This window comes from Lemur catta, chromosome 7, assembly GCF_020740605.2.
Source record: "Lemur catta isolate mLemCat1 chromosome 7, mLemCat1.pri, whole genome shotgun sequence".
Lineage (NCBI taxonomy): Eukaryota > Metazoa > Chordata > Mammalia > Primates > Lemuridae > Lemur > Lemur catta.
In genome coordinates this window covers 94,983,459-94,998,971 of record NC_059134.1, presented here as the reverse complement: position 1 = coordinate 94,998,971, position 15,513 = coordinate 94,983,459, and the positions used below count along the sequence as shown (strand labels likewise).

Sequence of the window (15,513 nt, the reverse complement as noted above, 5' to 3'; positions counted from 1 at the left end):
TTCCAACACAGCAACAGCACCTAAAGTCCTCACTGTTATTTCCTTGACTTGACTTCCCTTTGGCTCCACTGAGCATCTTTATCTTTATCTTATGTTTAGTTAAACATGGGTCTTCTATGCTGTAAGGGCCTTAGATTAAAGAGTCACATAAATACCTATCTGAACCAGCCAAAATCTTTATCATGTAACAGGCTCCACTAAAAGTTGGAAATTTTCAATTTACCCAATAAATGGGTTTAATCCAGCAACCCCAAATATCCTATGTATTATTTCTAAGAGTTAAAGAGCGTATCTAAGAACTGTGCCTCTCTTATTGGTAAGCGGTAAAAGATGCACAAACATACTTTAATTCTGAAGAACTATCTAATGGAATCAAAGTCACTGTGGATTAAATTATGACTCTAAGATGAAAAACTACTATAAGCATAAGCCATAATTTTCTGTATCCCTTCCAGCTGAATTCAAAGAACTACTAATGCTTTCTGCTTATTTGAATGAGGCAACACTGTTTGCTAGATCAGATGATGTCTACAATAGCCCAGAATCTGAATTTATTTACTCCAATAAAAAATACATTGAAAATATTAACTGATATGTATGCTGCCTCAAAATATGCCACAGTAATTCTCTATAACCGACATATATTGCCAAACTAGAAAGTTAAAGATAGATCTAGCAAAAAGGGCTTCTTTTACCCCAAATCTCCATGTAAGAACAACCATGAGAGCTAGAAACATGAAATATGCATGTCTTGAAAGCATTTAAAAAAATGCCTGGAACAAAGGATCTTGGGGACCAATATTTTGAAGGAAAGCCAGAGATGTGAACTCTGCATTTGGGGTCTCTTTTCTCTAAAGGTATGGAATAATCCTAAAAGCCACAGACGAAAGCCTGAAAAGCTGAAACCTTCTCCCTTTAGATGGTTTACCCTGAGGGACATGTGAAATTCAAGGTCTATCAAGAAGAAGAGTCCTTCTTAAATAGCCAGGCTTTCATCCAAGACCATTTGAGGGCTTTACTCTTGTAGTAGGGAAGAATAGACTACAGAGTAGGCCTCAAAGGAAATCAAGCCCAGCTTGAGTCATCTAATTTCTCGATTATATTAGTGTTATACGGGACCTTTACCTCTCCAATTCTAGCTGCCACCCATAAACATAGGAAATCCTCTCTTGAGGCAGAAAACATTGGAAAAAGTCTACAATTGTCTTACAACTTTTTATATACAAAATCTAGCACTTAAAAATAATAATGTATAGGACAAAACAGGCCTGATTGAAAGGCAAGAGCAATAAAAGTAGACATAGATGATTCAAATAATGAAAAGCAAGCTAAAATAAGCTTAGCAAGTACAAATAATTAAAGCACAAGATAGATAATAAATTTGAAAAATAAAATATATAACCTAAATTAAAAAAATTCATATACGGAAGTATAATACATAGTAGAAAGCCTCAAGAATAGGGCATATCAGGCAGAAGAAAGAATTTCAGAGTTTGAAGACAACAACTTTAAGTTAAAAAAGTCAGTCAAAGAGAAGGAACTGAGACATAACTTGAAAAAATAAAACCTCCAAGAAATATGGGATTATGTAAAGATGCCTAACATAAGATTCATAGGCGTCCCTGAAGGGTGAAGAAGAAAAAACACAAGGGTTGGAAAACCTATTTGAGGAGTAATTGAGGACAATTTCCCTGGCCTTGCTAGAAATCTAGATATCCAGGTACAAGAAGCTCAAAGCACCACTGGGAGATTCATTGTAAGGAGACAATCACCACAACACACAGTTATCAGACTGGACCAAGTAAACACAAAAGAGGCACCCTTATGAGAGAAAAGGCAAAAGCATCAGGTAACCTAAAAGGAAAACCTACTGGAATAACTGCAGAATTCTCAACAGAGACCTTACAATCCAGAAGGGATTGGGGCCTCATTATTAGTCTTCTCACACAGAATAATGGCCAACCTAGAATTTTGTATCTTACAAAACTAAGTTTCGTATATGAGGGAGAAATAAAGATTTTTCCCAGACAAGCAAACACTGAGAGAATTTTTCAAGAACCAACCTGCCCTGCAGGAAGTACTCAGATGTGCATTATACATGGATTAGAACAATAGACAGTCACCAGTATAAAATCACCCAAAAGCTAAAGATCAGAGCCCAGAAACTACAATGGCTCAAAAGGTAAAATAAAAGTATAAAGTTCTACTCACCAAAATAAACAGAAAGCCACCCCACCTATCAATTTTTTCAAGAAATGGGAAGAGCTTGAACTTCTCAGTCAAGAGACATAGGCTGGATAATTGGATAAAAAAGAATGCAAGCCACGTATGTGCTGTATCCAGGAAACACATCTAACCCACAACGACTCATTCAGACTCAAGGGGAAGAGATGGAAAACAGTAACCCATGCAAATGGAAACCAAAAGAAAGCTGATGTAACTGATCTCATATCAGATAACATAGACTTCAAATCAACAAAAGTAAAGAAAGACAAAGATGGTCATTATATAATGGTGAAGAGAATGATTCAACAAGGAGACCTAAAAATTCTAAATATTTATATACCTAACACAGGTGCACCCAGATTCATAAAGAAAATCCAACTTGATCTAAACAAAGTCATAGCAGCATTGTAATAGCTGGGGCCTTCAACACCCCACTGACAGAACTGGACAGACCCTCCAAGCAGAATATAAGCAAAGAAATGACAGACTTAATCAGAACTCTAGAACAAATGGCCCTAACAGACATTTACAGAACATTCTACCCCAAAACCATTGAATATACATTCTTCCCATCAGCTCATGGAACATTCTCTAAGATTGATCACATCCTAGGCCATAAAATATGTCCCCAAAAATGTTAAAATATAGAAATTATGCCATGTATCTTCTCAGACCACAAAGGAATAAAATTAGAAATCATTTCCAATAGAAACACTCAACTCTACACAAAGTCATGGAAATTAAACAACCTACCACTGAATGATTTTTGGGTCAAGGAGGAAAGTAAGACGGATATCAAAAGATTGTTTGAACACAATGATGAAGGGAACACAAGTTATCAAAATCTGTGGGATTCAGCAAAAGCAGTCAGAGGAAAACGTATAAGCTTAAATGCCTACACCCAAAAGACAGAAAGATCACAAATCAACAATCTAAAGCCAGACTTCAGAAAAAAAAAAAAAAACTAATGAATCATCTCCAGGAATTGGAAAAAGAAAAGCAAACTAATCCCAAGCCCAGCAGAAGAAAAGAAATAACTAAGGTCAGAGAAGAACTAAATGTAATTTATAATAAAAGAATTATAAAGAAGATTAATGAAACAAAAAGTTGGTTCTTTGAAAACATAAACAAAATTGAAAGGCCTCTTGCTAGACTAACCAGAAACAGAAAAGAAAGGACCCTAGTAAGCTCAGTGAAAAAGGAGATAGTACAACTGATACAATGGAAATACAAAATATCATCTCTGAATACTATAAAAATCTCTAGGCTCATAAACTTTAAAACATTGAGGAAATTGACAAATTCCTGGAACCACACAACATCCTTGAGCTCAGTCAGGAAGAAACAGAACTTCTGAGCAGACCAATATCAAGTAACAAAATTGAAGAAGCAATAAAAAAAACTTCCCCAAAAAAAATCCCAGATGGTTTCACAGCAAATTTTACCAGACCTACAAAGAAGAACTGGTACCTATACTGCAGAAATTATTTCACAACATAGAGAAATAAGGAATCCTCCCAGACTTGTCCTACAAGGTTAATATCACCTTGATACCAAAGCCAGGAAAGGACACAACAAAATGAGAAAACTACAGACCAATATGCACTATGAATATAGATGCAAAAAGTCTCAACAATATCCCACCAAACAGAATTCAGCTGCATATCAAAGAAATAATCCACCATGATCAAGTGGGCTTCATCCCAGAGATGCAAATTGGTTGACCATAGGCAAAGCTGTAAACGTGATTCACCACATCAATAGAACCAAAAACAAAAACCGTATGATTCTCTCAATAGGTGCAGAAAAAGCATTTGACAAAATTCAGCACCCTTCTGTGATAAGAATGCTTAACAAAATAGGTATAAATGGAACATACCTCCATATAATAAAAGCCACATATGACAAACCCACAGCCAACATCATACTGAATGTGGAGAAATTGAAAATATTCCTGCTTAGAACTGATACCAGACAGGGTAGCCCACTGTCATAGCTGGTGCTGAACATAGTGCTGGAAGTCCTAGACAGAGCTATGAGGCCAGAAAAGGAAATTAAGGGTATCCAAATGGAGAAAGAAGAGGTCAAACTGTCGTTCTTTGTAGATACAATCTTCTATCTGGAGACCCCAAAGATTCTGCAAAGAGACTACAGGAATTGATAAATAAACTCAGAAAAGTTTCAGGTTACAAAATCAATGTGCACAAATTATTAGCTTTCATATATGCCAATAACAAGTCAAGGTGAGAGTCAAATAAATGTCTCAATACCTTTCACAATAGCAACAAAAAAAAATAAAATACCTAGGAATATATTTAACCAAGGAGGTGAAAGACCTCTACAGGGAGAACTGCAAACTCTGAAGAAGGAGATCACTGAGGATGTAAACAAATGGAAAAACATATCATGCTCACAGATCAGCAGAATCAATACTGATAAAATGTCTATACTATCCAAGTGATTTATACATTCAATGCAGTCCCCACTAAAATACGAATGTCATCTTTTTGCAGATCTAGAAAAAATAATTCTATGCTTTGTATGGAACCAAAAAGACCCCCAATAGCCAAAGCAATCTTAGGCAATAACAAATCAGGATGCATTTTCCAACCAGACTTCAAGCTATACTACAAGACTATAGTAACCAAAACAGCATGGTACTGGCACAAGAACAGAGACATAGACCAATGGAATAGGACTGAGAACTCAGATATGAAACCATCCTCATATTGTCATCTAATCTTTTACAAAGCAGACAAAAATATATACTAAGGAAAAGAATCCCTATTCAATAACTGGTGCTGGGGAAATTGGATGGCCACATAAAGAAGATTGAAATTGGATCCACACCTCTCACCTCTCACAAAAATCAACTCATGATAGATAACAGACTATGCCCAAGACATGAAACCATAAGAATTCTAGAAAAAAATGTTGGGAAAACTCTTATAGACACTGGCCTAGGCAAAAATTTTATGAAGAAGACCCCCAAGGCAATCACAGCAGCAACAAAAATAAATAAATGGGACCTGATCAAGTTAAAAAGCTTCTGCACAGCCAAAGATCTATCATTAGAGCAAATAGACAACCTACAGAATGATAGAAAATATTTGCATGCTACACATCTGATAAAGGGCTGATAACTAGAATCTATATAGAATTTAAGAAAATTAACAAGAAAAAGATCAAACAACTCCATTAAAAAGTGGGCAAAGGACATAAACAGAAACTTTGCAAAAGAAGGCAGAATAATGGCCAGCAAACATAAAAAAGTGCTCAACATCTGTAATCATCAGGGAAATGCAAATCAAAACCACTATGAAATATCACTTAACTGCAGTGAGAACAGCTTTTATCAAAAAGTCCCGAAACAAAAAAATGCTGGTGTGGTTGCAGAGAGAGGAACACTCTTACACTGCTGGTGGGCCTGCAACTCATTACAACCTCTATGGAAAGTCACATGGAGATACCTTAAAGTACTAAAAATAGAACTATCATTTGATCCAGCAATCCCGCTACTAAGCATCTACTCAAAGGAAAAAAAGGGATTTTATAATAAAGACATCTGCACTCAAATATTTATGGTAGCACAATTCACAACTGCAAAGATGTGGAAACAACCCAAATGCCCATCAATACATGAGTGAATTAATAAAATGTGGTATACGTTTACCATGGAGTACTACTCAGCCACAAAAAACAATGGTGAACTAGTACCTCTTATATTATCCTGGTTGGAGCTAGAGCCCATTCTTTGCAGTGAAGTATCAGGAGAATGGACCACATGTACTCACCTTCAAATTTGTACTAATTGATCAACACTTAGGTGCACACATGAAAGTAGTATTCATCACATGCCAGGCAGGTGGGATGGGGATGAGAGGAATGGGTAAACTCTTAACTAATGAGTGCAGAGCTCACTGTCTGGGGATGGGCATGCTTACAGCTCTGGCTTGGGTGATGCCAATGTAATATATGTAAACAAAATGTTTGTACCCCCATAATATTCTTAAATTTAAAAAAAGAAAATAAATAAAAATAAATAAGAAGTCATCTCACATAGCATAAAGTCCTCTGGGTCCATTTATGTTGTTGCAAATGATATCAAAACATCTCCATAAGAATATAAAATAATTTGTCAGTCAAAACTAAAAGGCATTATTAAAGTCCTCCAGGTTTATGCATGTTGTCATAAATGGCAAGATTTCCTCTTTTTAAGCTTGAATAATATTCCATTATGTATATTTTTCATATACACATATGTGTGTGTGTGTGTGTGTGTGTGTGTGTGTGTGTGTGTACACAGGGTACAAAGTTCCAGTTACGCAGGATGAATAAATTCTGGAAATCTAAGGTATAACATGCTGACATTAGTTAATAATACCATAGTGGGGAGATATACATAGATATATAGATATATATTTAAAAACCATATTGGGAGAGATATATGTATAATATACCATATTGGACATATATGTTTGAATGTGTGTGTTACATATATATGTATCATATTGTCTTTATCCATTCATCTCTTGACAGGTTGATAGACATTTAAGATATTTCCATATCTTCATTATTGTGAATAATGCTTCAGTATACATGGAAGTGCAGATCTCTTCAAGATACTGATTTCATTGCCTTTGAATATATACCAAGAAGCGGGATTGCTGGATCATATGGTACTTCTATTTTTCATTTTAATTTTTTTAGGAACCTCCATAGTGTTTTTCCATAATGGCCATTCCACTTTCCATTCCCCCCAACAGAGTACAAAGGTTCCCTTTTCTCCACACTGAAAAACAAATACCGCATGATCTCACTATATGTGGAATCTTAAAAAGATGAATTCCCAGCAGTGGAGAATAAAATGGTCATAACCAGGAGCCAGGGGGTGGGGGTGGAGCACAGTTGAGAGATTTTGATCAAAGAATACAAAATTTCAGCTAAATACAAGGAATAAATTCAAGAGATCTATTGTACAACCTGGTGACTATAGTTAATAACCATGTCTTTTATTCTTGAAAATTGCTAAAAGAGTAGATTTTAAGTGTTCTCATCACTTAAGTCTGTGAGGTAATACACATAATAAATACCTTGATTTAGCCATCTCTCAATATGTATGTATTTTTAAAATAAAATGTTATGTATGATACATCTATAAAATTTCATTTGTCAATTTAAAGAGTTAATGAATTAAAAAGATGAAAATTAAGGTTTTTTTATTTTCTTTCATTTATTTAAGAATCTTACCCAAACAAACAAAAACACAACAAAAATTAAATACAATTTGTTACACTTCATGGGTGATCATTTTTACTTGCAAGAGTAAACCTTCCCAAATGCAGCCAATACATTTTTAATGCATGCAGCCAATTTTTTAAGTCACATATAAAAATGGCTGGAACAATCAATTCTTGACACTTGGACCTGTATTCCCACGAAGGCTGAAGTAAGCAGTGCACTATCATTAGAACAGTGCATACCCTTCACACACGGACAGACACTCCAAAAGAGAGTACCAATATAAAAAAGGAGATTTTAAAAAAAAAAACAGAATGAAGCAAAAACAAAGCAAGAGTTTACATCCACCTTTCCTTCAAATTGTCTTTGGAATCCACTAGATATTGTTGTCTCAAGATGCACCATGTCAGATTACTAAAGGAGGAAGATCTATACCTGCATATAAAACTATCCTCTGCTCAGAGGAGGTAGAACCTGGCAAAAGTTTTATTGCACAGACACCATTAACCTCTTCACACCTCTCGTGGTTCATGATACGAACAACTGGTTATTGAAAACTATGAGTAGTTTGCAAATTCAGTAAAAACCATGAACAGGATGATTTTTCTGGTAGCAGTGAGACTGCAATGTGCTATGTAGAAAAAAAGCTCTCATGCTTGAAGGTGCAGACCCGGGGAGGTGGGGGGGAGGGGATGGAGGTATGACTACATGATGAGTGCCAGGCGCACTGTCTGGAGAATGAGAACGGACGCACTTGGGACTCTGACTCGGGGGGATGGGCAGGACATGGACAATGTATATGACCTAAACTTATGTACCCCCATGATGAGCTGAAATAAAAAAAAAAAAAAGAAAAAAAGCTCTCTCTGTCCCTTAATCAAATACAATTATTATGTATCAATAAAAAAATAAAAATAAAAAAAGAATAAAAAGACAAATTTCTCCTTTGCATAGAATAACAGTTAAATAAGAAAAGATATCTAATGTGTGGTCAAAATTAACCTATAAATTTAATGTAATTCCAATGGCACAGCAATGGTTTGTTTGGGAACTTAACAATATTCTTCTACAATTCAAATAATAATCACTTGAAAATAACGTAATTTAAAGAGTAAAAAAAAATTATAAAAATGGAAAATCACAAACTGAGAAAATACTCTGCAATACCTATAAACAAAAAAGATCTAGTACACAGGATACCTAAAAACTCCAATAAATTAATAATAATGAAAAACAACTAGCAGAAAATTGGGAAAACACTTAAATACACATTTCATAGAAAACTGGAAAAAAAATAGAGATCCAATAAACATATGAAAATATGCTCAACTTCAAGAACAATAAAGATTGCAAATTAAAACTACAAGGAACTCACAGTCTTAAAGCCATTCCATTAGCAAAAATATCAAACATCTCACAATATCAAGTATTGGTAAGGACACAGAGCAATGGAACTGTTATGTCCTACTGGTACGAATGTCACTTATAACACAGCATTAGAGAAAACTGCAGCCATCTGTAAAAGTAAACATGTAAAATTCCACTTAACACAAAAGACTTGCCATCAGGATGTCCATAGCAATATTGCATGCAATATAAAAAAACTGCTAATAATGCAAACGGTCTCTGATTCAATGGTTTCATAACCTGTGGTATATTCACACATGCAGTAACACACAGCAGGGGAAAGGATGAGACTAAAGCAACAGGCAGCAATGTGATCATATTATAGAAAATTAACATTGTGGATAACAGTAAAATTCAGAAAATTGTGTACCATATAATTTTAATAAAGATAAGGAATAATGAACTGTAAATAATATATTTTAAGTATAAGTTTAGCATCTAGGGAGAGACAAGTTTACAGCATCAGGTAGGTACAAACAGGTAGTTTCAATGACATTGATAATATTCTAGCAAAGAAGTTACAAAATTTATAAATAAATAGCATACATGATTGGGTAGGCATAAAAATTTTAAAATAATGAATTCTAAAATGCTTTTTCCTTTAGAAAAGTAAAATTGTTGTACATTAGATATCTACACTCATTCATCCTCATATCTGCTTCTGCTCCTTTCTATCCTCTAATACAGAAAAATTTTTTTATGCCGCAACCAATCATTTTTAAGTATTCAGATTTAATATAACATTTAGGAAGCACATTGCTTATGCAAACCAAGACAGTTCTTTACCAATATCTTCACCATCATGAAGACAAAATAAGAAGCTTTGCCTGTTCTTTGAAGAAAGGCAAAAATGCACACGATACCCAGTGAGGAAAAATCACAAAATAAACCAAAGTCAAGTCTCCATCACATAATCAAGAACTCTAATCTGTTTTTGTCACCATCTACATTTCAACCAACAAAATTGTCCACCAATAGTGTCTTTAAATAAACATAATATTATCTGTCAACCAAATTTCCTGAACTGGAAATGCATAGACAATGACATGAGAAACAAAAGTAATCTTAAAAAAAAAAAGAAAAAGTATAGTACAGCTAAAGAGAGCCGCTTTGCTGATAAATTAATGAACATTAAAACACAAAATCTAATCTTTTGGCCTTAGAAATTTGTTCTAAGGATTAATTAAATTGCTTTCACATGAATGTGAGTGATAGTAAATTTTCAAAAACAACCTGTTTTTCTCCTTTGAAAAGAATAAACCACTTTCTTCTAAGTCCCATTTCAATATAAACTAATAAAAATAAAGTTACAAGATGCGCTTAGTTTTATTATTACTTGTAATAGGATACCAGTGCCTTTTATTCACCCTGCAGAACTTCTCGATTAGATTGATTCTAATCTCAAAACATAATTTATTTCACTTTATTGGTGACTTTGAATAAAGAGAAACATTTCTAGAGAATCCATTGAAAGAACTACATAATCCATCCTTAGAATTTACTGTATATTTGTTGTCTTAGAACTGGAAATAAACACGTTCAGTGTGGAAGAAATTCTTATTCTATCTACAGTTAGCTTTTTACACAAGAGTTTTTCCATAGCATTTTTCATCTCTGAATTTCTCAAGCTATATATTAAAGGATTCAACATGGGAGTGAAAACTGTATAAAATACAGTTATGAGTTTATCAATAGGAAAGTTGGAGACAGGTCTAGCATACATGAAAATACAGGGGACAAAAAAGAAGACAACCACGGTGATGTGGGAGCTACAGGTAGACAGGGCTTTACGCCTCCCTTCCTGACTGTAACTTTTAAGGGAGCTTAGAATGACTCCATAGGAGATAAGTAGAAGGGTAAAGACAACTATGCAGCTGACTCCACCATTGGCAACCACAGTCAGACCTATAAAGTAGGTGTCAGTGCACGCAAGTTCCAATAATGGGTACATGTCACAGAAGAAGTGGTCGATGACATTGGGGCCACAGAAGGGGAGACTGTACACAAAGACAATTTGGACCGTAGAGTGCACAAAACCTGCAACCCAGGCCACCACCAACAGAAGGATGCAAAACCGTCGATTCATGATGGTCAAATAGTGCAGAGGCTTACAGATGGCCACATAGCGATCATAGGCCATTGCCACCAGAAGGAAGACCTCAGCTCCACCAAACAAGTGTTCTATAAAGAGCTGGCCCATGCATCCTAGGAAGGAAATCTTCTTTTTATCACGGAGTAGGTCTACAAGCAATTTGGGTGAAATGGAAGTAGAATAAGCAACATCAATGAGTGACAGAGAGCCCAGGAAGAAGTACATTGGGGAGCCCAAGGAGGGGCTGCTGATAACAGTCACCGTGACGAGCAGGTTGCCCACCATCGTCACAACGTATGTGAGTAAAAACATTACAAATAATGCTTTTTGCCCATGAGGATCCTGAGTGAGACCCAGGAGGACAAATTCGGTCACATTGTTACTCTCTCCCATTTACTCTTCTGTAGGGCTTGTATCAGAGCTGAGAATTCAGGAGACCAACACCTGTAATGAAATTGTGACAGGACTATGAACACACCCACGATGTTCTGGAGCACATATTCATCATCATACCTTCAACAGTGGCCTACTTACAAGATACGTTTAGAAAGTATCTATTTAGTTCCTCTTCTGAAGGTCAATACACCTGCCATTAATAATATTAGTTTTCCTCAGATGAATTTGTTTTGCTCCTACAGATGAAAGGTTCTATCTCTAAGTCTTACTGGATATTCTATAAAGAAGAATAAGGCCCCAACAGTCATTCACACATTTAATAACTCCTTATGTAAAATATGTTACTACTTGGCACAGACATCAGCTACAAACAGAGAAAGTGTTCCAGCTCTCAGGAAACATACTGTCTGGCGGTAGCAATAAACTCTAAATAAATAAATTGGCATAGGGTCAGTCCCTTGAATTTATAGCAGTCATGGCATCTTTACAATATGATCTGTGTAGCACCAAACATATTAATAGAAAAGTCTTCCAAAATATCTCACACAATACTATGTCATGCCACTGTGTGAAGGAAGAGAAAATAGGCACTGAAAAGAGAGGTAAAGAACAGTAGGACAGGGGTTTATTTATAATTCTGTTTAGGTACCAAGAGTGCTCAAAAATAGAACTTCAGTGTCCAGATTCCAAAAGGGAATTATACTCGAGGGAAAATTCCAAGCTCAATGTAAGAAGACATGTGATTGAGTAATTTTCTAAATGTAATTACAAGTCTCAGTTTGCTCATTGGAAAATAATGGTATTGAACTAGACAATCTCAGAATCTTTTTCAGTCAAACTGTCTATGATACTATTAGGGCCTCCCTACTTTATTGTATTCTCCTGATTTCTTTTATTCTTCAGATTTTTATATTTAAATAATAATATCCCAGATTATCATCATTACTTGAACAATGAAAATGAGTCACAAATGGGATTTGATCATTACAGTGATCTCATAATGAATCTAAGTTTCTCATTCAGGGTGTAAATATTTAAGATCCAAGACAACCTTGCAGAGAGAGCACAGCACGGCAGTGAATAATGTGGACTCCGGAGCCACACGGCCTCTACCAGTTTGATCACTTACTATGTGACTTTGAGCCACCTAGTAAAACTCTGGGCATCCGTTTCATCATTTTTAGAATGGGGACACCCATAGTGCTTACCTCTTAGGGTTGTTGTTTATTACAACAGGTAAAGTGCCTAGAACAGTGCCTGGCACCTGGCAAAGTCTGAATAAATGAGAGCTGTTGCTAGTGTTCTTGAAAGCTTCACTGTGAACATTGGGTCACAGGAAATCATCCGGATGTCAGTCAACTTGAAAACAATTATAGAAATAGTCTAAGATAAAATGAAATAAAACCCATAATTCATTAACTTCATTTTAGAAACAACATAAAATTGGATATCTTAGGAATTACAAATATAACTATATGTGAGAAGTAATTATACCTGTGCTTGGATGGACTCTGAAGAGAAGCATGCAGAATAATAGGGGGAAGATTCAACCCTTCACCAGAAGGAGAGCTACATGGTATAAGAGGAAAGAAAAGAAGGATCAAATCAGGAAACAGATAGTATAGTTAATAAATGAATGTGCACAAGTAATAAGAATACTACTGTCATAATTAAGAGAGGCTAGCATTCTTTTAAAAATGTTCTTAAGAAAGCTTTCTTTCAGGGAGGAAGTACTGGGAGCCCAAGCTCCTGAGAGTCCCTGAGGATACACAGGAAGATTCATGGGGTTTCCACAACAAATAAACTCAAACCAGATCCTAGTAAAGAAAACTTCCAAAAATTCAAAAAGACAAAAGCATTGATTTCTTAAAGTTTCTAGATCTGATGGTTAATGCCAAACTTGAAGAACAGAGAAAAATGGAACAAGTATAGCTACAAACCTAGACTTTCCGATTATTCACTGCTGAAGAAAATTAATAAATCTCAAATCGTAGACAAGATGATTCCATTTACATAGATTTGGTGGTGGGGGAGGTCACATGCAGGGAGAATTTGAGCTCTTCTCAAATTACGTCTCATTCACATAATCCAGGAGTTCTGTCATTGTTGAAGCTATAGACTAATAAAGGCATAACTGTGAAGAGTGTAAGAGTATAAAGTAGTCTATACCCAATTCTCTTTTATTATCCACATCTTACTATCTGTGAGGTGAGGGCCTTCTCTCTCTTTAATCATCAATGATAGATCTCACCTGGATAAATCTTCTATTGGGCAATTTAAATATCTACTTGTCAATTAGGGTACATTACGTATCCTCTATAGTTTACGCCATCAAAAACTTAATATTTTAGGGTAGTATTACTAGACTTTCAATGTGAAACACTATTTTATCACTTTTCTAGTAGAAAAATAATTTCATGCAGTTTCTTAAAAACATGACATTTTTAAAAGAAAAATTCCCATAATAACAAAAATAACCTCTTTGGTATTTTACAATTACGCTCTTATAAATCATTCTAAATGACAGTACACAAGGTAATTTCCAAGTGTCATTTTTGCTGGGATACATAATTAATTTTTAGATCCATACATAAAAGCCCACATCGTGTTTCCAGAACAAAATACACATTTGTTCTTTTACACTCTAACACACTTGGTACGACACATGATTTTAAATTCTCTAATTCAAATATATCTGAAAGGAAATTTACAGGTTTATTAACATATCATGTAAAATATCATACCCTCAAAACTGAGATTATACATCCATTGGTTTATTTGTTATACGTGTAACATGTAACATGTTTCTCATGTTATTTGGCAAAATGAAAAATAAACGCCTATCTAGTTGTATACTACAATCAAATGTACTTTGTATATGCTGATTAATTTCTGTGTATTGCTACATTAATATTTAAAATTTTGATTTCTCCACTGAAAACGTATGATATTTAAGACATTAGCTATATTTCAACACATTACAGGAAATTTCAATGAGTAGCCCTTGTCAATTGTGTCAAGGACTCACATCTTGGGTCCTGTCCTTGGTCTGGAAAAGTCAATGCTTCTTTCACTTAAGATAACTGTAGATACCTCAAGCATCTATGTGTGAGCATAAAACACAAGATATCATGTGGATGATCACTGAACCTAGAAATAGATCCAAGTGGCAACAGTTTCCATATTTCCACACAGGCTTCCCATTATCTCAGTCCTTCAGACAGCTATAGAAGCTACCAAGGCACATGCCTAAAATATAAAAACAAGACACTTAAACATAATGTCAATATTTACTGTACAAAGGTAGTTGAATATTCTCACCTGCTGGAAAAATTTCTTCATAGAAAAACAAAAATGCTATGTTTGCATGACTATGTAAAAATTCATCTAACTAGTGTAAATTAACAAGGCTAAGCCCATTATTTGGTGGCACAAATAAACAAAACATTTAACAACATTAAATTTAGTTACCTGAATTTTTCTCTTCTCAGTTACTTATGATGGAGAAACCAAAAAGTACTTTACTATGATTGAGGATTTATAACTTTCATATCTTTAAGCTCTGTACCTAACAAAGCAAATGCTGAAATTTAACTTCATGGAAAAGCCAATGACAGGGATTTCTCACAGGTAGAAGAAAAACACTTCAATTTTTCAGTCGTTCAAATAGCATATCCCTATGACTACTTTACTAATTAAAAGCATCTCCCTATATATCTCAATCTTATCCCTAGAAATTTAGAACTTCTATAAATTTCTCCAAGCAATGATGGAGAGAGCCTGGTGAGAACAATATTTGAGAATTTGAATAGAGTCAAAACAAAAAGTGCCTCTAAGCATGTAGTTTAATATCGATTACTCTTTCCTTGAAGATTCTGTGTTTTAATGCATTTGCCTTTGGATCTGTTTTAGAGCTAAAAGTTTCCTTTGAAAAACAGAATCCAAATGCTGTCCTCCTCCTCCCTCCCATGCTGAGCTGTCTTGACCTCAGTGGTGGTCACACACCCTGGCTCACCTCTACCTCCTATTTGCCTTTTTTTTAGTTCTCAGTTGCCTCTCATAACTCCTTGTGTTAGTACAAGGTGAGATTTTCCCTCTCTTTCATCCCTGGAAATTTTCAAAATCAGAACACTATTTCAACAAAATGAGCG

The 15,513-nt window shown here is 35.0% G+C and overlaps 1 protein-coding gene across 1 annotated transcript; it reads right to left on the bottom strand.

The window, feature by feature from the left end:
- Positions 1 to 10,372: 10,372 nt before the first annotated feature.
- LOC123641775 (olfactory receptor 4A5-like) lies at positions 10,373 to 11,359 on the bottom strand. The gene has a single exon (XM_045556714.1). The coding sequence runs from the start codon at positions 11,357 to 11,359 to the stop codon at positions 10,373 to 10,375; it is 987 nt and encodes a 328-aa protein (XP_045412670.1).
- Positions 11,360 to 15,513: the final 4,154 nt, after the last annotated feature.

What these genes read in the sequence shown, in the direction of transcription:
- LOC123641775 (XM_045556714.1), bottom strand. Translation starts at nt 11,359, where the DNA reads ATGGGAGAGAGTAACAATGTGACCGAATTTGTCCTCCTGGGTCTCACT.